General features: G+C 42.5%; 1 protein-coding gene across 6 annotated transcripts in view; it reads left to right on the top strand.

Annotated features, from left to right (window-relative positions):
* The first annotated feature begins 16,954 nt into the window (after positions 1 to 16,954).
* LOC110503005 (fibulin-7) overlaps positions 16,955 to 24,559 on the top strand; it is a 30,945-nt gene continuing 23,340 nt past the window's right edge. For 2 of the 6 annotated variants that reach the window (XM_090217554.1, XM_021581369.3), the window contains exons 1-3: positions 16,981 to 17,521; positions 19,838 to 20,005; positions 22,679 to 22,841. In XM_090217554.1, coding sequence (XP_090073680.1) covers positions 17,444 to 17,521; positions 19,838 to 20,005; positions 22,679 to 22,841 — 409 coding nt within the window. In that variant the 5' untranslated portion in view covers positions 16,981 to 17,443. Of the gene's footprint in view, positions 17,522 to 19,350; positions 19,446 to 19,837; positions 20,006 to 22,678; positions 22,842 to 24,559 lie in introns of those variants that run through there. The other 4 variants (XM_090217556.1, XM_036960867.2, XM_090217555.1 and 1 more) reach the window with 3 other exon arrangements.

Raw genomic sequence — 24,559 nt, 5'->3', positions numbered from 1 at the left:
CTGTGATAGGAGGAAACTGAGGATGGATCAACAACATTGTAGTCACACCATAATACTAACCTGCATGATATAGAAAAGAAGGAAGCTCGTACAGAAGAAAAACATCTATCCTGTTTGCAATAATGCATTCAAGTAATACTGCAAAAAATGCGTGAAATACATTATTTTTTTGTTCCTGAATACAGGAAGCACAGTCAAAACACTAGAGGAAAACCTGGTTCAGTCTGCGTTCCAACAGACAGCAAGACAATAACCGAAAACACAAGGCCAAATATACACTGGAGTTGCTTACCAAGACAACATTGAATGTTCCTGAGTGGCCTAGTTATGACTTAAATCAGCTTGAACATATATGGCAATACTTGGCTGTCTAGCAATGATCAACAACGAACTTGACTGAGCTTGTAGAATTTTTTAAAGAATAATGGGAAAATATTGTACAATCCAGGTGTGCAAAACTCTGAGATTTACCCCAAAAGACTCACAGCTGTAATCGCTGCCAAAGGTGATTCTAACATTTATTGACTCATATGGTTGAATACTTATCTAATCAAGATATATTCGTTTTATTTCCATAAAAATAAATTATTACATTTTTCTTCCACTTTGGAATTACAGATTGTTGTGTGCATATCATTGACCAAAAAATAAGTGGCACATATATATATATATATATATATATATATATATAAACGGTCTTCGGAGGTTCAGAGGGGCCTTTGTGTGATGGTGATAAAATTAGATAAGTGTCTCAGCATCGCTCTAACTAGGGCTCATTCAGTCTGTGTCGCTGAAGCGTTACAGTTTGCTCCATAGAAATGTAAAGGTAATTTCTGATTAAGTCAATATATGCAGTGTTTACCATGAATGCAGTTTCAACTAACAGAGGATTTATACTACACAAGCGTCACTTGCCTAGCCACGCTACCATCGCACTCGTGTGCGTTCTAACAAGCTTGCAAGCAAGCTATGTAGTGGTACGTATCAACAGCCATTGTCAGCCAATCCAGTAGGAGTGGAAGCTAATGGTGAGCTTTGATTGGTCACCCGCGTTGCGATTTCGCAGAGGATTTGAATAGGTTTGTCTTTCCCAAACTTCAGCTCCCTCGCCCATGCTCGCATCACTCAGCGGTCCTCCCGCCCATTCCACTTCATTCCATTGAAAGTTAATGGCTTCCGGTTTTCCACTGCGCGATGCTACTTGCTAGTATAAACGGGCCGTAATGCGGGAAGGCTGAACTTCCGCAGATTGAATAGAGCCCGAAATTAAGTATAGCTTTTGAAAGCCAGTTTGTGCAGTGCTCTGTTACCCGACTAAAAGGCTAAAACACTTTACTGTGCTCACTATGATGGCTTAGGTCTATCTCAATCATGCTGCATTGATCTTTGATTGGTTGATTTGTTAGAAATACACCCTATATTTTAATGTCACTCCTTCCTTTCACTGGCATGGCAAATACTGTACACATTCACCGTCTCCTCTGCACCTGATTTAGTTATCTAATCATATTAGCAGAGAGGTAAACACTTTACATGTATTTTAACTGTGATGGTTTAGTTTTGTATTTCTATGTCGTTTCACCTATATCACACATTAGGATGCTGTATTAGATAAACTACTGTCTATATGTTTGATGTTTAAGCTCATGTTCAAGCTTTTATATTTATCCGTTGATAAATTTGAAATTTAAACTGTGGTTTTCTCTTTTTCTTTAATCAAGAAATGTTCTCCCACTTTGACATTGCTGCAGCGGATTGCTATTTTGTGGTGTTTGGTAAGATCTGCTGGCAGACTGCTAGGAGTCTTTTCTCACACAGGCAACATGAGACGTGGGAAACGTCAGCTGATACATCAGCACATCAAGCACATGGCTCTTCACTCAGTTACCTGTAAATATTTCATGTGAGTTGAGACAACCAGACTACAGCAACATGCTGCAACACAGTTGCAGATAGAGCTGTTATCCTCACAGGTAAATTCAATATTTAATTTATTTTTAAAATGCCAGGATTTTAATAAAGTAGTATTGCTACATGATGCAAGTTAGCAGAGCTGAACCAGAATGCTTTCATTGTTCTCTTGTTAATCTTACTTTGAAGATGTTTGTAAGGAGACCTAGTTATTATTTTGTTTAAACTGCTGCAAATAGAAACAAATCACCATGATGGGCAATCTGTCTCATTTGTAAATCTAGCTTCATATAACATTACTAACCTCCTGACCATCACTCCTGCAGTACCTTGACAGGGTCCAAGACCAGTGTCCAGGTATGGCATCTCTCCTCGACCAGGCTGGTCTGATAAAGACAGCTGCTGTAGAGAAGGTGGTAGCCCCCATCGCAGCCCACCTGGTCCTGCTGTGTGAGGTGGCAGAGGGACCGCCGGGACCAGAGCAGTTCACTCAGCTAGAGGGGGTAGGGGGGACCAGAACAGTTCACCCAGCTAGAGGGTGTAAGGGGGATCAGAACAGTTCACTCAGCTAGAGGGGGTAGGGGGGATCAGAACAGTTCACTCAGCTAGAGGGGGCCAAAGGGACCAGAACAGTTCACCCAGCTAGAGGGGGTAGGGGGGATCAGAACAGTTCACTCAGCAAGAAGGGGCCGGAGGGACCAGAACAGTTCACTCAGCTAGAAGGGGCCAGAGGGACCAGAACAGTTCACCCAGCTAAAGGGGGTAGGGGGGACCAGAGCAGTTCACTCAGCTAGAGGGGGCCCGGAGGGACCAGAGCAAATCACCCAGCTAGAGGGGGTAGGGGGGACCAGAGCAGTTCACCCAGCTAGAAGGGGTCGGAGGGACCAGAACAGTTCACTCAGCTAGAGGGGGCCGGAGGGCCCAGAAAAGTTCACTCAGCTAGAGGGGGTAGGGGGGACCAGAGCAGTTCACTCAGCTAGAGGGGGTAGGGGGGACCAGAGCAGTTCACTCAGCTAGAGGGGGTAGGGGAGAACAGAGCAGTTCACTCAGCTAGAGGGGGTAGGGGGGACCAGAGCAGTTCACTCAGCTAGAGGGGGTAGGGGGGACCAGAGCAGTTCACCCAGCTAGAGGGGGCCAGAGTGACCAGAGCAGTTCACCCAGCTAGAGGGGGCCGGAGAGACCAGAGCAGTTCACTCAGCTAGAGGGGGCCGGAGGGACCAGAGCAGTTCACTCAGCTAGAGGGGGCCGGAGGGATCAGAACAGTTCACCCAGCTAGAGGGGGCCGGAGGGACCAGAGCAGTTCACTCAGCTAGAGGGGGCCGGAGAGACCAGAGCAGTTCACTCAGCTAGAGGGGGCCGGAGGGACCAGAACAGTTCACTCAGCTAGAGGGGGCCAGAGGGACCAGAGCAGTTCACTCAGCTAGAGGGGGCCGGAGAGACCAGAGCAGTTCACTTAGCAAGAGGGGGCCGGAGGAACCAGAGCAGTTCACTCAGCTAGAGGGGGCCAGAGGGACCAGAGCAGTTCACTCAGCTAGAGGGGGCCGGAGGGACCAGAGCAGTTCACCTCCAGTCTAGATGTGGATGCATACTCTGGCTTTTCAGATCACTCCTCTGTGGTGATCTAGCACTTTAAAGTCTTAAGAGAAGAGCTGGAAGGACGGAAACATCCAGTTGAATCTGAACATGAGCCCTCAGAAAAATAAATTTGAGAACCTGTGATGGCACACAGACTTCAAAGATAATTTGCCCTGTATCGGAGACAGCATCTGGGAGTCAGCGCACCCCTGCTGTTGGGAGGTGTTCTGACTGAAGGGCTTAGCCCCTACTAGAGAGAGGAGGTGGGGAGATAAGAGGGAGGAATAAACAGAGAATGAGAGGTTTTAATGAATCAACATCTGCTAACACATTGAAAGAACTGAATAGAAAACTGGAAAGCGAACACAGAATACAACAGAGTATAATATGGTGATTGCTAGGAGCATTTAGATTGAAAACCCACATACTGTGCATTGTTAAATCCCTGTTGGCTGTTATAAAATAAATGTATCCATGTATCGTTTTGATACCTTGATACCTGCCATGAAGGACTGAAATCCTGCAGTGCCCGCGAGGTCCCCCTGCTCAAGAAAGCACATATACAGTGGGGCAAAAAAGTATTTAGTCAGCCACCAATTGTGCAAGTTCTCCCACTTAAAAAGATGAGAGAGGCCTGTAAATACTTATTTTCCACCATAATTTGCAAATAAATTCATAAAAAATCCTACAATGTGATTTTCTGGATTTTTTTTCTCATTTTGTCTGTCATAGTTGAAGTGTACATATGATGAAAATTACAGGCCTCTCTCATCTTTTTAAGTGGGAGAACTTGCACAATTGGTGGTTGACTAAATACTTTTTTGCCCCACTGTACATGCCTGTCTGAAGTTTGCCAATGAACATCTGAATGATTCCGAGGACAACTGGGTGAAAGTGTTGTGGTCAGATGAGACCAAAATGGAGCTCTTTGGCATCAACTCAACTCGCCGTGTTTGGAGGAGGAGGAATGCTGCCTATGACCCCAAGAACACCACCCCCACCGTCAAACATGGAGGTGGAAACATTATGCTTTGGGTGTGTTTTTCTGCTAAGGGGACAGGACAACTTCACCGCATCAAAGGGACAATGGACTGGGCCATGTTCCGTCAAATCTTGGGTGAGAACCTCCTTCCCTCAGCCAGGGCATTGAAAATGGGTCATGGGTGGGTATTCCAGCATGACAATGACCCAAAACACACGGCCAAGGCAACAAAGGAGTGGCTCAAGAAGAAGCGCATTAAGGTCCTGGAGTGGCCGAGCCAGTCTCCAGACCTTAATCCCATAGAAAATCTGTGGAGAGAGCTGAAGGTTTGAGTAGCCAAACATCAGCCTCAAAACCTTAATGACTTGGAGAAGATCTGCAAAGAGGAGTGGGACAAAATCCCTCCTGAGAGGTGTGCAAACCTGGTGGCCATCTACAAGAAACATCTGACCTCTGTGATTGCCAACAAGGGTTTTGCCACCAAGTACTAAGTCATGTTTTGCAGAGAGGTCAAATACCTATTTCCCTCATTAAAATGCAAATCAATTTATAACATTTTTGACATGCGTTTTTCTGGATTTTTTTGTTGTTTTTCTGTCTCTCACTGTTAAAATAAACCTACCATTAAAATTATAGACTGATCATTTCTTTGTCAGTGGGCAAACGTACAAAATCAGCAGGGGATCAAATATTTTTTTCCCATACTGTATATATAATATATATATGGTTTACAATATAACGTTCTATATTATATAGAATCATAAATCGTTATGTTATTTATAGCTAACAGAAACCTTTCCATTATATTGAAGAATACATGAGCCCGTCAGGTAAAAGTAGTTACCTTTGAGCCATCTTGTGAGACCCAGGACCACCAGGGCCCGGTGTGGGCATCGGCCCCACCCCAGGAGGGGGTTTAGGCAGGGGGGCGAGCCCCTGTTTCCTCAAGTCCTCCAATGCCATCTCATCTTCATAGGCAATCTCTTCCTCCGTGTTAATGATCTGAAGACGATTCATAGGACACAAAGGGCCGGTTTCACAGACAAGGCTTAAGCCTAGTCCCAGACTAAAATTCCTGTTTGAACTGTCTTAAGTCTGTGCAAATAGCTTTGAGTTATCTTAAAATAGTCGTAGACTTAGCTTGTTCTAAACAAAGCCGATTGCAAGAGGGAGGATCAGACTAAATTGTAGCTGAAATGAATCCTTCAAAGAGGCAGGTTTAATTTCTGCTTAATGCTGTTTGTGAGGGAGCATGGACTATTTGGAATATCTAAATGAAGACAAGAGGCCAGCCAGACGAGTACTTGTGGTTAGGAGTAATCCATTAAATTACTTTGATGAAATAGCTTTGAGACCGCTTTCGTATGTACAGTACAAAGAAAATGCATTGGAGATAATATCTTTGCTTGAGCCTAGACTTTCCTCTCTGTCTCAAAGACAAAGGCCAATTCTCTCCAAGTTCTGATCACTTTGAGGTTTTTGGCATTTGGAATCTTTCATCGTGAAACTGGTGATTTGTGTGGTGCCAGTGAAGCAACTGTGTGTAGAATAGTTCAAAGTCTGCAGGGCTATTTGTGAACTGAGGAGTCTTTACATCAAGTTTCCTGATGCTGCTGGCCAAGCCAACTATAGAGTCTGCAGGGGGCCATTTTGTGAACTGAGGAGGCTTTACATCAAGTTTCCTGATGCTGCTGGCCAAGCCAACTATAAAGTCTGCAGGGCTATTTGTGAACTGAGGAGTCTTTACATCAAGTTTCCTGATGCTGCTGGCCAAGCCAACTATAGAGTGTAATTCTATGAATATGGTCACTTCCCAGGAGGGATTGGCTGTATAGATGGATGTCATGTTCCCATCAAGTGTCCATCAACTCCTGATGCTGAGGAGTACAGGAACCGTAAGAACTGGTTTTCCATCAATGTTCAGGGTGTATGCACTCCTAATTTAGAGGTTTCAAACATTGTTGCCCTTTGGAAAGGTGCAACTCATGATTCAAGGATTTTTCTCAACTCTTCATTGTGTGCTCAGTTTCAGAGAGGACAACATAGTGGACTACAACTTGGTGACAGTGAATATGTTCAGAGTAACTTTTTATTCACTCCATACATAAATCTCACGACAGCTGAGCAGCAAAGATACAACAGAGCTCATATACAATGAGAGGGATGGTAGAGCGTATGTTTGGAGTAAGGACAAATCGATTCCAGTGTTTATGCAATACACTTTGTTTCAAGCCAAGAAGATGCTGCATGGTGATCATTGCTACAGCTGTGCTGCACAACTACCTGAAGCACCATTGCTGTCCTCCAATGGAAGATCAGGATCAAGCAGATGTGCCCACAGCTGAGGCAGGCAATGACCAACAAGGACTTGCACACAGAGATGCTTTCACATTGCAGCACTTCAACTAGATAAGTTACATTTAAATATGAAATGTATTCATTATGGCAAATTTTTGCTTTGATAATGTTTGTTCTGTACAAAATTAAAATAGTGTGCATCAAAATGTAATGAGTGACTAAACCAAGGCTGGTTTAAAATGTTCTTTGTGATTAAAATTCTCACTCATTAATATCCAAATGACAAATCATTAATTTTTTACATATATTGTTCACCATGGCTGCTAATCACAATTGTCTCATTACTGTATATTTTTTGGATCATACCTCTCTTCCAACTTCATATCCAATTCAGCCTGTAGAATTCTGATTTCATGTTCTTCCTTCAGATATTTTATTTTATGCTCATTAAATTATCTGGCTAATTTTTCATGCATGGTCATCTTTTTGTTCTCTGCTGAAAGGTGGTGGCAGGATCTTCTCTGTCACATGACGCTGGAGAGACACAGCAGGTACGGGGAGTAAAACATTTAATAAAGATGGACATAGAATGAGACAGGAACAGCGTCAGCTAACTAATACTAAAGACAAAAACAATACAATGCTGCAGCGGGGAACAGACCAATATAGGGGAGGAAATTAACAGGTGATAAGTGAGTCCAGGTGAGTCCAATAACGCTGATGCGCGTGATGAGGGAAGGCAGGTGTGCGTGATGGATGGCAGGAGTGCGTGATGGATGGCAGGAGTGCGTGATGGATGGCAGGAGTGCGTGATGCAGGACAACCTGGCGCCCTCAAGCGCCAGGGGGAAGGAATCAAATCAAATGGATTTATATAGCCCTTCTTACATCAGCTGATATCTCAAAGTGCTGTACAGAAACCCAGCCCAAAACCCCAAACAGCAAGCAATGCAGGTGTAGAAGCACAGAAGAGCGGGAGCAGACGTGACAGTACACACCCCCCCCCCCCCCCCTCAATTCATCAGTTTTGTCTTTTTTTGGTGGTCCACCACCAGCAGTAAATCCCTCTCATCTGATCTCTGCATTCTCTCTTTTAAAGCCAGTTTAAGGTTCTTCCACAGAGTCTATAAGGGCAGATTTCATTCAATATAAGTGATGTCACATGAATATGAGAAATGTGAAATACTGATAAATGAAGATATCTCACCTGAAGTTGTTGTGCTCCTCTTGTGGTTACATTTTCATTTGCATTGAATTCATTGCAAATTGCAGCCCAACCACTCCTTTTCTTCTGCTCTGTAGCTGTAATATGGTTCTTACTTTCAATAACTGGATGGTTTGACAACATTTGTTTTAGTAGCATTTCTTCATACTCACTGTAGTTTTTTGAACTTATTATTTCTGCCTCTGCCATTGTTTTGTCTCAAGATTCACACCAGTCACTGTGTTTTCTATTCCATTCCGGGTTTTTATGAGCACCATTAGACCAACAGCATGTGCTCATACTTAACCTAATCAGGCTTATCCCAGGTGTTCTCATTTAGGCTTACTTAAATTACTCTAGGACTCCATAGTCTCCGACTAAGCCAAATTTAAGCCACGTTTATAAAAGCTACTTAAATGTCCTAATAAGGCCTACTCCTGGCTTAATCTCAGCCCCGTCTGTGAAACCAGCCCATAATGAACCAAACAATCTGATGCAAAAGAAATACTTTCACTTTGTGGCTGTGGGTAGAGACCTAGTGACTTGTTAACTACTGTTTAGACTACTGACTACTGATGTTGCTGTTATGTCACAGTTTCTATCCAGGCACATCCACTACATGTAGATGCAGAACGTTTAGACCGAGATTATTTCAGTTTGTGAAGTTTCTGATCAACTTTTTCTTACCTTATCAAGCAGGTCTTTGGTCATGACATTCAAAGGATCGTAGGAGAATGTACAGTTGTCTCCCTGATAACACTTAAAAGAACTTCCTGGGATATTCACATACACCCACAAGTCAAGGACAAGGACACGTATGCAGGAGTACGTTTATTACAATTGTCTGTTTTTATGTGCTGAACCCAAAGACAAATTTCCACATTGTGTAGACAAATTTTTTCTTATTCTAATATTTTTACACATGCTACATTGCATATCTATGAAGGACATCACCTACTAATCTCACATACTATAACACACATATTACACAGTGGTTTATAAAGACATTTGTTTCCATCTTTAACCTAGTCCATATATCTGATGGCCATCTACTGACCCCTTGAGTCATCATGACTAAAGACATTAGGGAAGTCAACAAATGAATCTCCTTTCATCATGATCAGATAAGTGTAAACCCTCAAGAGGCTAGTGTAACCAGCTCGAGTTTGAACTTACACGGGTCCTCCTGAGGAAACAGAAAAGACAGTTTGAGGGTGAGTATGAGGTGTGAGAGATAGAGATAGAATACAAGACTGTTTTTAAAAGCAAATCAAAATAACAGCATTAAAAGTGAATTTATTTAATCTGCACTGTCATGATACTAACACAATATAAGCAGTCCATAGATACTTGTGACAAGGCTTATTGAATTATGAGTGCATCATAATATATTTTACTTGAAGACCTTAGGTATTGTAATCTACATTTCTGTTTTTTTCCATTTATGTTGTTACATTCATCGCAGAGGTGCTGACTTGACTTGTCTTACCTTAATGCATCGCCCCTCCAGGAAGTATTTACAGATGTATCTCCTGTTGTGCTCCAGTGTGTATTGGTTGATGAACTCATTGGTCATGATGGGATGCTTCTCCTGAAAACCCCCAGGACCCTTCCTCTGTCCCTCCTATTGGATAAGACAACCAAAGGGAATCTTTTCCCTGACGTTTCTTCTGAAAACCACCAGGAGGGCCCTTAATTTCTTTCCTATTGGAAAGGTCACCAAACTGACAAAAATGGATTGGTCTGAACTCTAAACCGAGGTACATTCTAGCGTTCTTTCTCAATTAATCCTTCCTAGATTCTTCTCATCTTCTCTCCTCATCACTTTCTCAAACTGCATTGGAGAAGATCCAAGGTTCCTCTTGGAAAAAAACTTACGAAGCCATTTTAGGACGCCATCTTTGTTCCTTACATGCTTCATCCCCTTCCTGGCCTGCTTGGCCCCTCCTCTCCCATGACCACGCCCTCAGTTTTTGTTGCCTTTCATCTGCTGCATCTGCTTCTTGTTGAGCATGTTGCCCCGCCCCCTTCCTCCCACTCCTCATCATCTTGCCCCCCCACCACTGACCACAACAACCATTAAAAGTCAGAACAATAGGATCTAATACGTAGATCTTTGTAAAACATTTATAAAATAAAATAAAAAACACATTTGTCAGAGGTGAAATCCAAAATGGACACACACTTTACACTACTATAGCCACTAGACTGTTAACCTTGACAAACTTGAATACCATTCGACAAGACCCTTCAACACGAAATCCATATAGTCCATACATACACTGTTGTTGTTTCTACATGACCTTCATGCCACCTCTCTTCATCTGGTCCTTGGAACTGTGTACCCTGTCCAGGCCTTGGCTGGGAGAAGTAGAGTCTTTCACCTGCCACATCTCCTCCTCGTCATAATAGTTATACTTGTCTTTGCTGTAGTCGCTGTACTTGTCATAGTCACCGCTACCGCTCCTGTGTTGGCCTGCTGACCTCTCTGACCTCTGTGGGTTGCCATGACCACCGGTTGAAGCATCACACCCATGCTGGGTCAGTCAGAAGAGACAGTAATGTTATTATTGAAAAGGTTTTGCTTATGGTTTGTGTACATTCTGCTAAAACTAACCATGCATACCCCTGGACTTATTCCATATTTTGTTGTGCTACAGCCTGAATTCAAAATGTATTAAATATATTAATTTTTCTCACCCATCTACACATAATACCCATAAATATTTACGCTCCAACAGGACAATGACCCCAAGTATACAGCCAAAGCGACGCTGAAATGGCTTAAGAACAAGAATGTAAAAGTCTGTGAGTGGACTTGAATCCCATTGAGAATATGTGGAAAGACTTGAAGATTGCTGTTCACCACCGCTCCCCATCTAACTTAATCACATCTTGATCACATCTTTACTAACGCTGCAGATATTTGCTTTAAAGCAGTATCTCAATCCATAGGATGTAGTGATCACAATATAATAGCCATATCTAAAAAAAGAACAAAGTTCCAAAGGCTGGGCTTAATATAGTGTATAAGAGGCCATACAATAAGTTTTGTGGTGATTCATATGTTGATGATGTAAAGAATATTTGCATTTATGAAACTAAATATTTCAGTTACTAATAAGCATACACCCATTTAGAAAATGACTGTAAAAACTGTTAAATCCCCTTGGATTGATGAGGAATTGAACAATTGTATGGTTGAGAGGGATGGGGCAAAAGGTAGGCAATTAAGTCCAACTGATTGGCAAACGTACTGCAAATTAAGAAATCATGTGACTAAACTTAATAAAAAATAAACTACACTATGAAACAAAGTTAAATGACATAAAGAATTATAGTAAAAAGCTTTGGGGCACCTTAAATTACATTTTTGGGGAAAAAGCCAACTCGGCTTCATTCATTGAATCAGATGGCTCATTCATGAAAAAGCCCACTGATATTGCAAACTACTTTAATGACTTTTCATCGGTAAGATAAGCAAACTTAAGGATGACATGCCAGCAACAAACGCGCGTTGACACTACACATCCAAGTATATCGGACCAAATTATGAAAGACAAGAAGTGTACTTTTAAATTCTGTAAAGTCAGTGTGGAAAAGATGAAAAAAGTATTGTTGTCTATCAACAATGACAAGCCACTGGGGTCTGACAATCTGGATGGAAAATTACTGAGGATAATAGCAGACAATAATGCCACTCCTATTTGCCACATATTCAATTTAAGCCTACTAGAGAGTGTGTGCCCTCAGGCCTGGAGGGAAGCTAGAGTCATTCCGCTACCCAAGAATAGTAAAGCCCCCTTTACTGGTATAACAGTTTAGCTTCTGTCCCTCTCCTCGCCCCTACCTGGGCTTGAACCAGGGACTCTCTGCACACATCGACATCAAGCACCATCGAAGCATCGTTACCCCTCGCTCCACAAAAGCCTTTGCATAGCAAGGGGAACAACTACTTCAAGTTCTCAGAGTGAGTGACGTCACCGATTGAAACGCTATTAGCGCGCACCACCGCTAACTAGCTAGCCATTTCACTTCGGTTAAACTGGCCCAAATAGCCGACCAATCAGCCTGTTACCAACCCATAGTAAACTTCTGGAAAAAATTGTATTTGACCAGATGCTATTTCACAGTAACCAAATTGACAACAGAATTTCAGCATGCTTATAGGGAAGGACACTCAACAAGCACAGCACTTACACAAATACCTGATGATTGGCTGAGAGAAATTTATGATAAAATGATTGTGGGGGCAGTCTTGTTAGACTTCAGTGCAGCTTTAACATTATCAATCAAAGTCTGCTGCTGGAAAAACTTGTGTTATGGCTTTACACCCCCTGCTATAATGTGGATAAAGAGTTACTTGTCTAACAGAACACATAGGGTGTTCTTTAATGGAAGCCTCTCAAATATAATCCAGTTAGAATCAGGAATTCCCCAGGGTAGCTGTTTTGGCCCTGTAACGGCTCTCGTCAAAAGGAGTGGACCAAAGCGCAGCGTGGAAAGTGTTCATGATTTTTATTTAAAAAAAACTCTCAAACAAAATAACAAACGTGAAAACGAAAGCACACAGTTCTGTCAGGTACAGACACTAAACAGAAAACAAGATCCCACAAAACCCAAAAGTAAAATGACAATTTATATGTGATCCCCAATCAGAGACAACGATAGACAGCTGCCTCTGATTGGGAACCACACACGGCCAAAAACCAATAAATAGAAAACAGACTTTCCCACCCGAGTCACACCCTGATCTAACCAACAAAAAAAAGGATCTCTAAGGTCAGGGAGTGACAGGCCCCTTGCTTTTTAACATTTTTACTAACGACATGCCACTGAATTTGAGTAAAACCAGAGTTTCTATGTATGTGGACGACTCAAGACTATACATGTCAGCTACTACAGCAACTGAAATGACTGCAACGCTCAACAAAGAGCGGCAAAAATCAACACTCAACAAAGAGCGGCAAAAATCAACACTCAACAAAGAGCGGCAAAAATCAACACTCAACAAAGAGCGGCAAAAATCAACACTCAACAAAGAGCGGCAAAAATCAACACTCAACAAAGAGCGGCAAAAATCAACACTCAACAAAGAGCGGCAAAAATCAACACTCAACAAAGAGTGGCAAAAATCAACACTCAACAAAAAGCGGCAAAAATCAACACTCAACAAAGAGCGGCAAAAATCAACACTCAACAAAAAGCGGCAAAAATCAACACTCAACAAAGAGCGGCAAAAATCAACACTCAACAAAGAGCGGCAAAAATCAACACTCAACAAAGAGCGGCAAAAATCAACACTCAACAAAGAGCGGCAAAAATCAACACTCAACAAAAAGCGGCAAAAATCAACACTCAACAAAGAGCGGCAAAAATCAACACTCAACAAAGAGCGGCAAAAATCAACACTCAACAAAGAGCGGCAAAAATCAACGCTCAACAAAGAGCGGCAAAAATCAACACTCAACAAAGAGCGGCAAAAATCAACACTCAACAAAAAGCGGCAAAAATCAACACTCAACAAAGAGCGGCAAAAATCAACACTCAACAAAGAGCGGCAAAAATCAACACTCAACAAAGAGCGGCAAAAATCAACGCTCAACAAAGAGCGGCAAAAATCAACGCTCAACAAAGAGCGGCAAAAATCAACACTCAACAAAGAGCGGCAAAAATCAACACTCAACAAAGAGCGGCAAAAATCAACACTCAACAAAGAGTGGCAAAAATCAGCACTCAACAAAAAGCGGCAAAAATCAACACTCAACAAAGAGTGGCAAAAATCAACGCTCAACAAAGAGCGACAAAAATCTTGTAATAAATAATGTGGAAATTGAACAGTAACTGGAGTAACACTAGATTGTAAACTGTCATGGTCAAAACATATTGATGCAGGAGTAACTAAGATGGGGAGAAGTCTGTCTATAATAAAGCGCTGCTCTGCCTTCTTAACAACACTATCAGCAAGGCAGGTCCTACAGGACCTAGTCTTGTCGCACCTTGACTACTTTTCTGTCTTGTGGTTAGGTGTAACAAAAAAGGAAAATTGCAATTGTCTCAGAACAGGGCAGCATGGCTGTCCCTTGGATGTACACAGAGAGCTAATATTAATTTTAGCATGTCAATCTCTCTTGGCTGAAAGGGGAGGAGGAATTGACTTCATCACACATTTTATTTATGAGAGGTACATGTTGAGGGACTGTGAAGAGACCTCTTTGTGGCATGTCTTGTGGGGTATGCATGGGTGTCCGAGCTGTGTGACAGTAGTTTAGAAACACAGCTCAGACACCCATACATATCCCACAAGACATGCCACAAAGAGGTCTCTTCACAGTCCCCAAGTCCAGAACAGACTATGGGAGCCACACAGTACTACATAGAGCCATGACTACATGGAACTCTATTCCACATCAAGTAACTGATGCAAGCAGTAAAATTTGATTTAAAAACAAATAAAAAAAACACCTTATGGAACAGCGGGGACTGTGAAGCAGCACAAACATTGGCAGACACACACACACAATAACATACGCACTCTACATATCCATAGATTTAGTACTGTAGATATGTGGTAGTGGTGGAGTAGGGGCCTGAGGGCACACAGCGTGTTGTGAAATCTGTGAATGTATTGTTATGTTTTAAAAATTGTATAAACTGCATTCATTTTGATGGACCCAAGGAAGAGTAGCTGCTGCTTTTGAATTTATGTTGAATTAAGTATGTAACACCAAAAAATGTGGAATAAGTCAAGGGGTATGAACACTTTCTGAAGGTACTGCACATGCCTATAAATACTTGTAATATAATAGATGTAAATGATTATGAACTTTTAATCTCTGCCTGGCCGGACTCTGCCTGGCCAGTTCCCCTCTCTCCACTGGGATTCTCTGCCTCTAACCCTATTACAGGGTCTGAGTCACTGGCTTACTGGTGCTCTTTCATGCCGTCCCTAGGAGGGGTGCGTCACTTGAGTGGGTTGAGTCACTGATGTGATCTTCCTGTCTGGGTTGGCGCCCCCCCTTGGGTTGTGCCGTGGCGGAGATCTTTGTGGGCTGTACTCGGCCTTCTCTCAGGATGGTAAGTTGGTGGTTAAAGATATCCCTCTAGTGGTGTGGTGGCTGTGCTTTGGCAAAGTGGATGGGGTTATATCCTTCCTGTTTGGCCCTGTCCGGGGGTGTCCTCGGATGGGGCCACAGTGTCTCCTGACCCCTCCTGTCTCAGCCTCCAGTATTTATGCTGCAGTAGTTTATGTGTCGGGGTTAGTTTGTTATATCTGGAGTACTTCTCCTGTCTTATCTGGTGTCCTGTGTGAATTTAAGTATGCTCTATCTAATTCTCTCTTTCTCTCTTTCTTTCTCTCTCTCGGAGGACCTGAGCCCAGGACCATGCCTCAGGACTACCTGGCATGATGACTCCTTGCTGTCCCCAGTCCACCTGGCCGTGCTGCTGCACCAGTTTCAACTGTTCTGCCTGCGGCTGTGGAACCCTGACATGTTCACCGGACGTGCTACCTGTCCCAGACCTGCTGTTTTCAACTCTCTAGAGACAGCAGGAGTGGTAGAGATACTCTTAACGATCGGTTATGAAAAGCCAACTGACATTTACTCCTGAGGTGCTGACTTGCTGCACCCTCGACAACTACTGTGATTAATATTATTTGACCATGCTGGACATTTATGAACATTTGAACATCTTGGCCATGTTCTGTTATAATCTCCACCCGGCACAGCCAGAAGAGGACTGGCCACCCCTCATAGCCTGATTCCTCTCTAGGTTTCTTCCTAGGTTTTGGCCTTTCTAGGGAGTTTTTCCTAGCCACCGTGCTTCTACACCTGCATTGCTTACTGTTTGGGGTTTTAGGCTGGGTTTCTGTACAGCACTTTGAGATATCAGCTGATGTACGAAGGGCTATGTAATACATTTGATTTGATTTTGATTTGATTTGAATACTCATACATTTTTTATATTATAAATGTTCTAAATGCTTATGAACTGTAATGTGTATAAATGTTAGCAAATAATATTTACCTGAGAAATATTTACCTGAGCTGACTGGCCATTGTAGTCACCACGGTGTGGCCTATTTTGGTTCTTCTTGTTCTTGGGCCTGTCTCTCTCTGGTCTCTTCGGTCTCTCCAGAGAGGAGTTATAGCAGTCAGAACTGGAGCTACTGGAAGGGGAGTGGTGCTGGGAAAGAGAGAGGATATTTAAGATGGTTTGGGACTGCACGATTCACGCACATTTTGAGTCTCCCATTAGTAAACAACAATTGGAGTTTTAAATGCATAATCTCAACTGAAACAGGTTCATAATCTCAACTGAAACAGGTGCATATCTCAACTGAAACAGGTCTGTAGAAAATAACCAAGGAAGAAGAAAATATAACGTCTAAGATAAATCGATATGTAGACTTAAAGGTCAATGAAGTAAAATTCAATTCAATTCAATTGAGAGAGGTGAGCGGGGCTGGTGGGAGAAGGTGGTGCGGCAATGTAGGTATATTCGCGCACTAGAATGGTTGTTCTAGGTACCACCAGCGGGTGTCGCTTCAACCAAACTCAAAAGTGAATTTGACCATAAACAGATTCGAGCAGTTTCATGCAGGTTCTAGACTAAATGTTATGCTGTTCAACCAAACCAGTTTGCTAGGTTTCTGGGGTATAACAAAACAATAATTTAGCTGAATGCATTATTAGGCTATGAATGCGTTATTGCGCAGTAATATGTTTATGTTTGGCGTATACCTGCTCCACTCCCTTGATGTTTTCCTAGGAATTAATGTAACGGGACAAAGGCATTGCAGCATATATTAATAATGGGGAGTTGATTTGGCCTAATGAAAATAATAAAATAAGGCTAAATGGCAAAGCACCCCCTTTACGCGCAAATAAAGTTTACAAACTCACTAATCAACTTCTGCAATGACTTGCTGTAAATTGATCGCTGTCACTGTATAATAATAGCTCCCCAGTCATAAGAACTCCCATAGCAATAGTTTTGTTCCACCCCATGAACTCAAAGATAGTTGCCTGCTCTATTCTGCCGTTTGAGTCTGGGGATCGCGTCACAGCCTATGAGAAGGACAGAACATTGGAGAGAGTGACGCAAATGTGTTGTCGAGCGGTGGCAGGGATTATTCTTTCATTATCCATTTAATCGCTTTTCAAAGTCTAGGAGTCGTCAATTAGGGTTAGGTAGTAGATGTATGTTCACTATCATCATAGCCCATCTAAAAGCGCACGGCACCGCATCCCAACGGTCGCTCTGCACCACAACGCGCTTCTGATGAGCAGGGTCTTCCATTCCATCCTGAGTCCACCAACTGCAAGTTCAGTTGAGCAAACTCTGCAGAGGAGCGTCGGAAATCGGAGTGGATTTCGTTGGTTTTCTATTATTTAAACACCTGACTAAAATTCCACTATTTGGAGAAAAACTCGGACATCATCCAACATCAATTCAGTTGGATTTAAAGTCATGGAACTATCAGTGCTGCGCAGCAGTTTGCTTTTGCTATGTGTGACAACTATCCAAACTTGCCATGGTGGCGGACAGGTTAGTAGCCTATTTAACACATTATCATCTGTAGACAAGTGCATGGTAACATTAGGCTACATGCTTATAACATGTTTTGGTGGAAAAGTGTTGCACAAATTATACTGAACAAAATTAAAACGCAAAATGCAACAATTTCAAAGAGTTTACTGAGTTACAGTTCATAGAAGTAAATCAGTCAATTAAAATAAATACATTAAGCCCTAATCTATGGATTTCACATGACTGGGGAGGGGTGCAGCCATGGGTGTGCTTGGGGGGGGGGGGGGGGGGGGGGGGGGCGGTCCAGCCAATCAGAATACATTTTCCCCACAAAAAATAAAACCACATTTTATTTGTCACATGCTCCGAATACAACAAGTGTAGACCTTACAGTGAAATGTTTACGTACAAGCCCTTAGCCAACGATGCAGTTCAATAAATAGAGTTAAGGAACTACTTAATAAACTAAAGTAAAAAATCTAATACAAAGTAACACAATAAAATAACAATAACGAGGCTATATACAAGGGGTACTGGTGCCGAGTCAATGTGCTGGGGTACAGTGACCATACATAGATAAAAAAAAAAAAGCTTTATTACAGACAAATACTGCTCAGCACTGAACGATGCCAGACAGGCAGTCCTATCTCCCAGGCGGTGCAACTCCCAAGACCACAGCCAATCACATGCAAGCAACAACGCAGCTAACTTGGTTAGTCTTGTGAGCGAACTAGCTAGCTAGCTAATTAGAATCCCTGCAATGAGCCTTACCTATGAAACAGCCTACAAGGCAGCATCCTGACATTATCTCGACAACACAACTTTTTATTATGTGGTGATCAAGAGAGAAAAATAATTTGTGGTTCTTAACACAACAAGGGTCTTTTTTATTTGTATTCATATGTGCTCTCTGGACTTCCATACTCATCACAACTCTTTATGTTAGGGTCAGAAAAGTAGGCTACATTAACACACCTAGGCCTGTATAAATATGTGTTGCAAGTGTTTTGTTGACTGTAAACTTAGTTCTTCATGTTCTGCCTCAGACAAAACAACCCATAACTTGGGATTGCTATCCATGTGTAACCGATGTGAAATGGCTAGCTAGTTAGCGGTGGTGCGCACTTATAGTGTTTCAATCGGTGGCGTCACTCACTCTGAGACCTTTAAGTAGTTGTTCCCCTTACTCTGCAAGGGCTGTGGCTTTTGTGGCGTGATGGGTAACGACGCTTCGAGGGTGACTGTTGTCGATGGTTTGAGCCCAGGTAGGGGCGAAGAGAGGGACGGAAGCTAAACTGTTCCACATGTTCTGTTTCCAGGTTCAGCCATGATTTGAGCATGTTGCCTACTATTATTAACCATGTCCTCATCAGAAATGAGGAAGGACTGTGCTTACAGGATGACACAAATGTCCCATTGAGTGTGGCAAATTACCCATTGAAAGTTTATAAGAGGGAAGCCATGAGCACTGACTCTTGGATTCATTTTGGCGTCTTTGGCCAGGAGTCTAAAACAATCCATTTGGATATGAGTCCACTGTTCACATTGTTGTGTGTGTGTGTTGTGTGGGTATGTGTGAGTGTGTGTGTGTGTTGTGTGGTTATGTGTGTGTACGTGTGTATTTGTGTGTGGATTGTGTGTGTGTATGTATGTGGGTTGTGTATGTAGGTTGTGTGTGGGTTGTGTACGTGTGTGTGTATCTGTGTGGGGGTTGTTTGTGTGTGTTGCTAGGTTGAATATGAGTCCACTACTGTGTCAGCTGTTGGCATTCCCCTTTAGCCAATGGGGGAAGAGATGTCAAAGAAAATAAGAGGAGGGGATTGAAGTATAGGACTCTTGGGCAGTCCACCTCTGAGAACCCTTAGAAATTGGATGCAGATTGGAGTTTTCTTTATTCCATCTTGTTCTAAGGGCAGAAACACATGTGATCAGTTAAGGTTAGGTAAGTGTCATTTCAAGTATGTAAGGTATGCCTTCACCTGACATTATGCTTTTCTACAGACTTGTTATTATTATTGAAAAGGATTAGCAAACTGCTATTTCACTGTTCTCTGAGCCTTTGGAATGGGCTTATCTGTCAGTAAGTAGCCTGCTCTCAAATAGCTCACTGTTCATAGGCTCATTGCATCCAGGCTATGTGCTGAAACGGAATACAAAGCTGGTCCATTCAGTCATTGTTATCCAAGGAGTCTGTGGCTGTGTCCCAAATGGCACCCAATTACCTATATAGTGCATAACTTTGTATGGATTCTGATCAAAAGTAGCTCACTATATAGGGAATAGGGTGTAATTTGGGAAGCAACCTGTGTCTCTCTTGCCATACAAAATATACAGAGGGCCAAGGTTCTGGACAGAGGTCTGACTGATAGACATCTGCCAAACAGCTTTGGTCCAGCTGCTGTATGGTCTGCCACTGGAGAAGAAGGAAAAAGTGGAGAAGGGAGAAGGGATGAGAGAGGAGAGAGAGAGAGAGGAATGGCATCTTCTAACATGTTCCTTCAGGTGAGTACCAGGGGGAGGGGCTGGAGGGCTAGCGGAGACAGCGGAGGCTAGAAGGGTTAACATGGGTTACTGACTGTATGGGATGAATCCAGGGTGTGACTTCTGAATCTTCCATGCCACAGATTAACAATAAAACAGTAATTATTACGTTCATGATTTTACATTGGTCTTGTTGGGAGTTCAGAACCTTGCAGCTGTGGATTCTCTGAATTCATAACCAGGTGGCCACATCATATAATAATAACAATACAATTATATTCAGAACATGTTACTGGTCTTGTTGGAAACCCAGACACCTGTCCAGCTGTGGAATTGGATTGTGATTTGTTTTGGTAACGGTTGATGAAAATGCTAGGGAACACTGGCGGAATGTCAACATTTGTAACTACAGCCACCACAGAACCCACCCACCACCAGACATTCTAATGTTCAATTTGGTTTGTGTCCCAAATGGCAACCTATTCCCTATATAGTGCGCTACTTTAGACCAAGGCCCATAGTGCTCTGGTCAAAATTAGTGCTCTAGTCAAAATCCATTACATAGGGAATAGGGTGCCACTTGGGATGGAGACTTGGCGTTGATCGGGTGATGTCATTAAGTACCACAGCTGTCCTTTGCTTGTTAAATCATACCTGCCTCTACTCACATTTTATGATGATTACATGTACTGTGGATTTTATTGGAAGTTGTTATTTATTGACGTTTTCTCTTTTTAATTATGTAGTAATACTGTCATATTGCAAATCATGGTTTATTTATATGCTTCCCATTAAATGGATATTAAACATGGCTGACTTTTATTTGACCAGTTATGTGTGACTTAGAAATAAGTTGTGGCTTGGTAAACTGAAAGCCAACATTCCCTAGTTTCTCATTTCCTGGTTATGTACTACTGGTAAGTGCTTCTTGATTTACATATACACTTGAAGTCGGAAGTTTACATACACTTAGGTTGTAGTCATTGAAACTCATTTTTCAACCACTCCACAAATTTCTTGTTAACAAACTATAGTTTTTGCATGTCGTTTAGGACATCTACTTTGTATATGACACAAGTCATTTTTCCAACAATTGTTTACAGACAGATTATTTCAGTTATAATTCACTGTATCACAATTCCAGTGGGTCAGAAGTTTGCATACACTAAGTTGACTGTGCCTTTAAACAGCTTGGAAAGTTCCAGAAAATGACATGGCTTTAGAAGCTTCTGATGGGCTAATTGACATAATTTGAGTCAATTGTAGGTGTACCTGTGGATGTATTTCAAGGCCTACCTTCAAACTCAGAGACTCTTTGCTTGACATCATCAAAAGAAATCAGCCAAGACCTCAGGAAAAAATTGTAGGCCTCCACAAGTCCGGTTCATCCTTGGGAGCAATTTCGAAATGCCTGAAGGTACCACGTTCATCTGTACAAACAATAGTACGCAGGTATAACCGCCAACGGACCACGCAGTCATCATACTGCTCAGGAAGGAGATGCGTTCTGTCTCCTAGAAATGAACATACTTTGGTGCGAAAAGAGCAAATCAATCCCAGATCAACAGCAAAGGATCTTGTGAAGATGCTGGAGGAAACAGGTACAAATGTATCTATATCCAGTATATGTCGAGTCTTATATCGACATAACCTGAAAGGCCACTCAGCAACGAAGAAGCCACTTCTCCAAAACCACCATAAAAAAGCCAGACTATGGTTTGCAACAGCACATGGGGGCAAAGATCGTACTTTTTGGAGAAATGTCCTCTGGTCTGATGAAACAAAAATAGAACTGTTTTGCCATAACGACCATCGTTATGCTTGGAGGAAAAGGGGGAGGCTTGCAAGCCGAAGAACACCATCCCAACCTTGAAGCACGGGGGTGGCAGCATCATGTTGCGGGGGTGCTTTGCTGCAGGAGGGACTGGTGCACTTCACAAAATAGATTGCATCATGAGGGGCAAAATTATGTGGATATATTGAAGCAACATCTCAAGACATCAGTCAGGAAGTTAAAGCTTGGTCATAAATGGGTCTTACAGAATGGACAATGACCCCAAGCATACTTCCAAAGTTGTGGCAAAACAGCTTAAGGACAACAAAGTCAAGGTATTGAAGTGGCCATAACAAAGCCCTGACCTCAATTCTATGTAAAAATTGTGGGCAGAACTGAAAAGTGTGTGCGGGCAAGGAGGCCTGCAAACCTGACTCAGTTGCACCAGCTCTGTTAGGAGGAATGGACCAAAATTCACCCAACTTATTGTGGGAAACTTGTGGAAGGCTACCCGAAACTTTTGACCCAAGTTAAACCATTTAAAGGCAATGCTACCAAATACTAATTAAGTGTATGTAAACTGCTGACCCACTGGGAATGTGATGAAATAAATAAAAGCTGAAATAAATCATTCTCTCTACTATTATTCTGACATTTCACATTCTTTAAATAAAGTGGTGATCCTAACTGACCTAAGACAAGGAATTTTTACTAGGATTAAATTTCAGGAATTGTGAAAAACTGAGGTTAAATGTATTTGGCTAAGGTGTATGTAAACTTCTGACTTCAACTGTAAATGGTATGTTGTTTTCATGTTTGACCAGTAATATATTTCTTTATTTTACAGAACTGCATGGACAGTTGTAAACGTTTCTGTTCTGCTACATTAACATATATGTACTGTACGTCTCTGTCTCCAGAACTGCATGGACAAACACCAGTTGGTTGGTGTTCTCCGTCAGATGGAGAAGTTTCTGAAGGGACAGGAGATGAGATTCACAGAGGGACTACGCATCATGAAGTCCAAACTGGCAACCCTACAGAACTCTGTGTCCAAGCTACCGCAGGCCGACCAGTCGGCTGGTGAGTAGACAGAGAGAATGACCATTCTCCACCACTCTGCTGCACCTGACATGCAGGTCTTCTATAGCCATGTAGAGATCTGGGACCAGTCTAGGTGTTCTTGTCACTGTCTTGCTCTCTCTAAACAAGATTAATAAATAGAGGAGAAAACTGGAGCTAATTGAAGGAGATTTTGGAAATGCTTCTTTAATATTGAAACCCGAAATCTACATTGATTGACCTTCAATTTTCGTCTCTTTTGAAGCACCTTGGTTAGAGAGAAAGGTCACCTAGTCTGCTCCTGGCCTGGTCCACTTTCATTGTCTTCAAGAGTGTCTGAATGTTCTCCTCTCTACTGTGGAGACATAACATTCTAACCAGAGGGGAAGGGGAGGAGTGTTAGAGCCTAGACAGTAGTGTATGGTCTACCATCATTGGGTTTTTGAGAAATTATGGTATTGTTTACTACATGATAATGTACATTTATACAATCCAAATCTCCCCCTTCCTGGTGTTGTGATAAATACATCAACAAGACTCTTTTCTCTGTATATATCAATGATGTTGCTCTTGCTGCGGGCGATTCCCTGATCCACCTCTACGCAGACGACACCATTCTGTATACTTCCGGCCCGTCCTTGGACACTGTGCTATCTAACCTCCAAACGAGCTTCAATGCCATACAACACTCCTTCCGTGGCCTCCAACCGCTCTTAAACGCTAGTAAAACCAAATGCATGCTTTTCAACCGTTCGCTGCCTGCACCCGCACGCCCGACTAGCATCACCACCCTGGATGGTTCCGACCTAGAATATTTGGGCATCTATAAGTACCTAGGTGTCTGGCTAGACTGTAAACTCTCCTTCCAGACTCATATCAAACATCTCCAATCAAAAATCAAATCTAGAGTCGGCTTTCTATTCCGCAACAAAGCCTCCTTCACTCACGCCGCCAAACTTACCCTAGTAAAACTGACTATCCTACCGATCCTCGACTTCGGCGATGTCATCTACAAAATAGCTTCCAATACTCTACTCAGCAAACTGGATGCAGTTTATCACAGTGCCATCCGTTCTGTTACTAAAGCACCTTATACCACCCACCACTGCGACCTGTATGCTCTAGTCGGCTGGCCCTCGCTACATATTCGTCGCCAGACCCACTGGCTCCAGGTCATCTACAAGTCCATGCTAGGTAAAGCTCCGCCTTATCTCAGTTCACTGGTCACGATGGCAACACCCACCCGTAGCACGCGCTCCAGCAGGTGTATCTCACTGATCATCCCTAAGGCCAACACCTCATTTGGCCACCTTTCGTTCCAGTTCTCTGCTGCCTGTGACTGGAACGAATTGCAAAAATCGCTGAAGTTGGAGACTTTTATCTCTCTCACCAACTTTAAACATCTGCTATCTGAGCAGCTAACCGATCGCTGCAGCTGTACATAGTCTATTGGTAAATAGCCCACCCAATTTTACCTACCTCATCCCCATACTGTTTTTATTTATTTACTTTTCTGCTCTTTTGCACACACAATACCTGTACATGACCATTTGATCATTTATCACTCCAGTGTTAATCTGCAAAATTTTAATTATTCGTCTACCTCCTCATGCCTTTTGCACACAATGTATATAGTCTCTCTTTTTTTCTACTGTGTTATTGACTTGTTAATTGTTTACTCCATGTGTAACTCTGTGTTGTCTGTTCACACTGCTATGCTTTATCTTGGCCAGGTCGCA

The sequence above is a fragment of the Oncorhynchus mykiss genome, chromosome 23 (assembly GCF_057628025.1).
Source record: "Oncorhynchus mykiss isolate SJ-2025 chromosome 23, ASM5762802v1, whole genome shotgun sequence".
Classification (NCBI taxonomy): Eukaryota; Metazoa; Chordata; class Actinopteri; order Salmoniformes; family Salmonidae; genus Oncorhynchus; species Oncorhynchus mykiss.
This window is presented reverse-complemented; position numbering and strand designations above follow the sequence as displayed.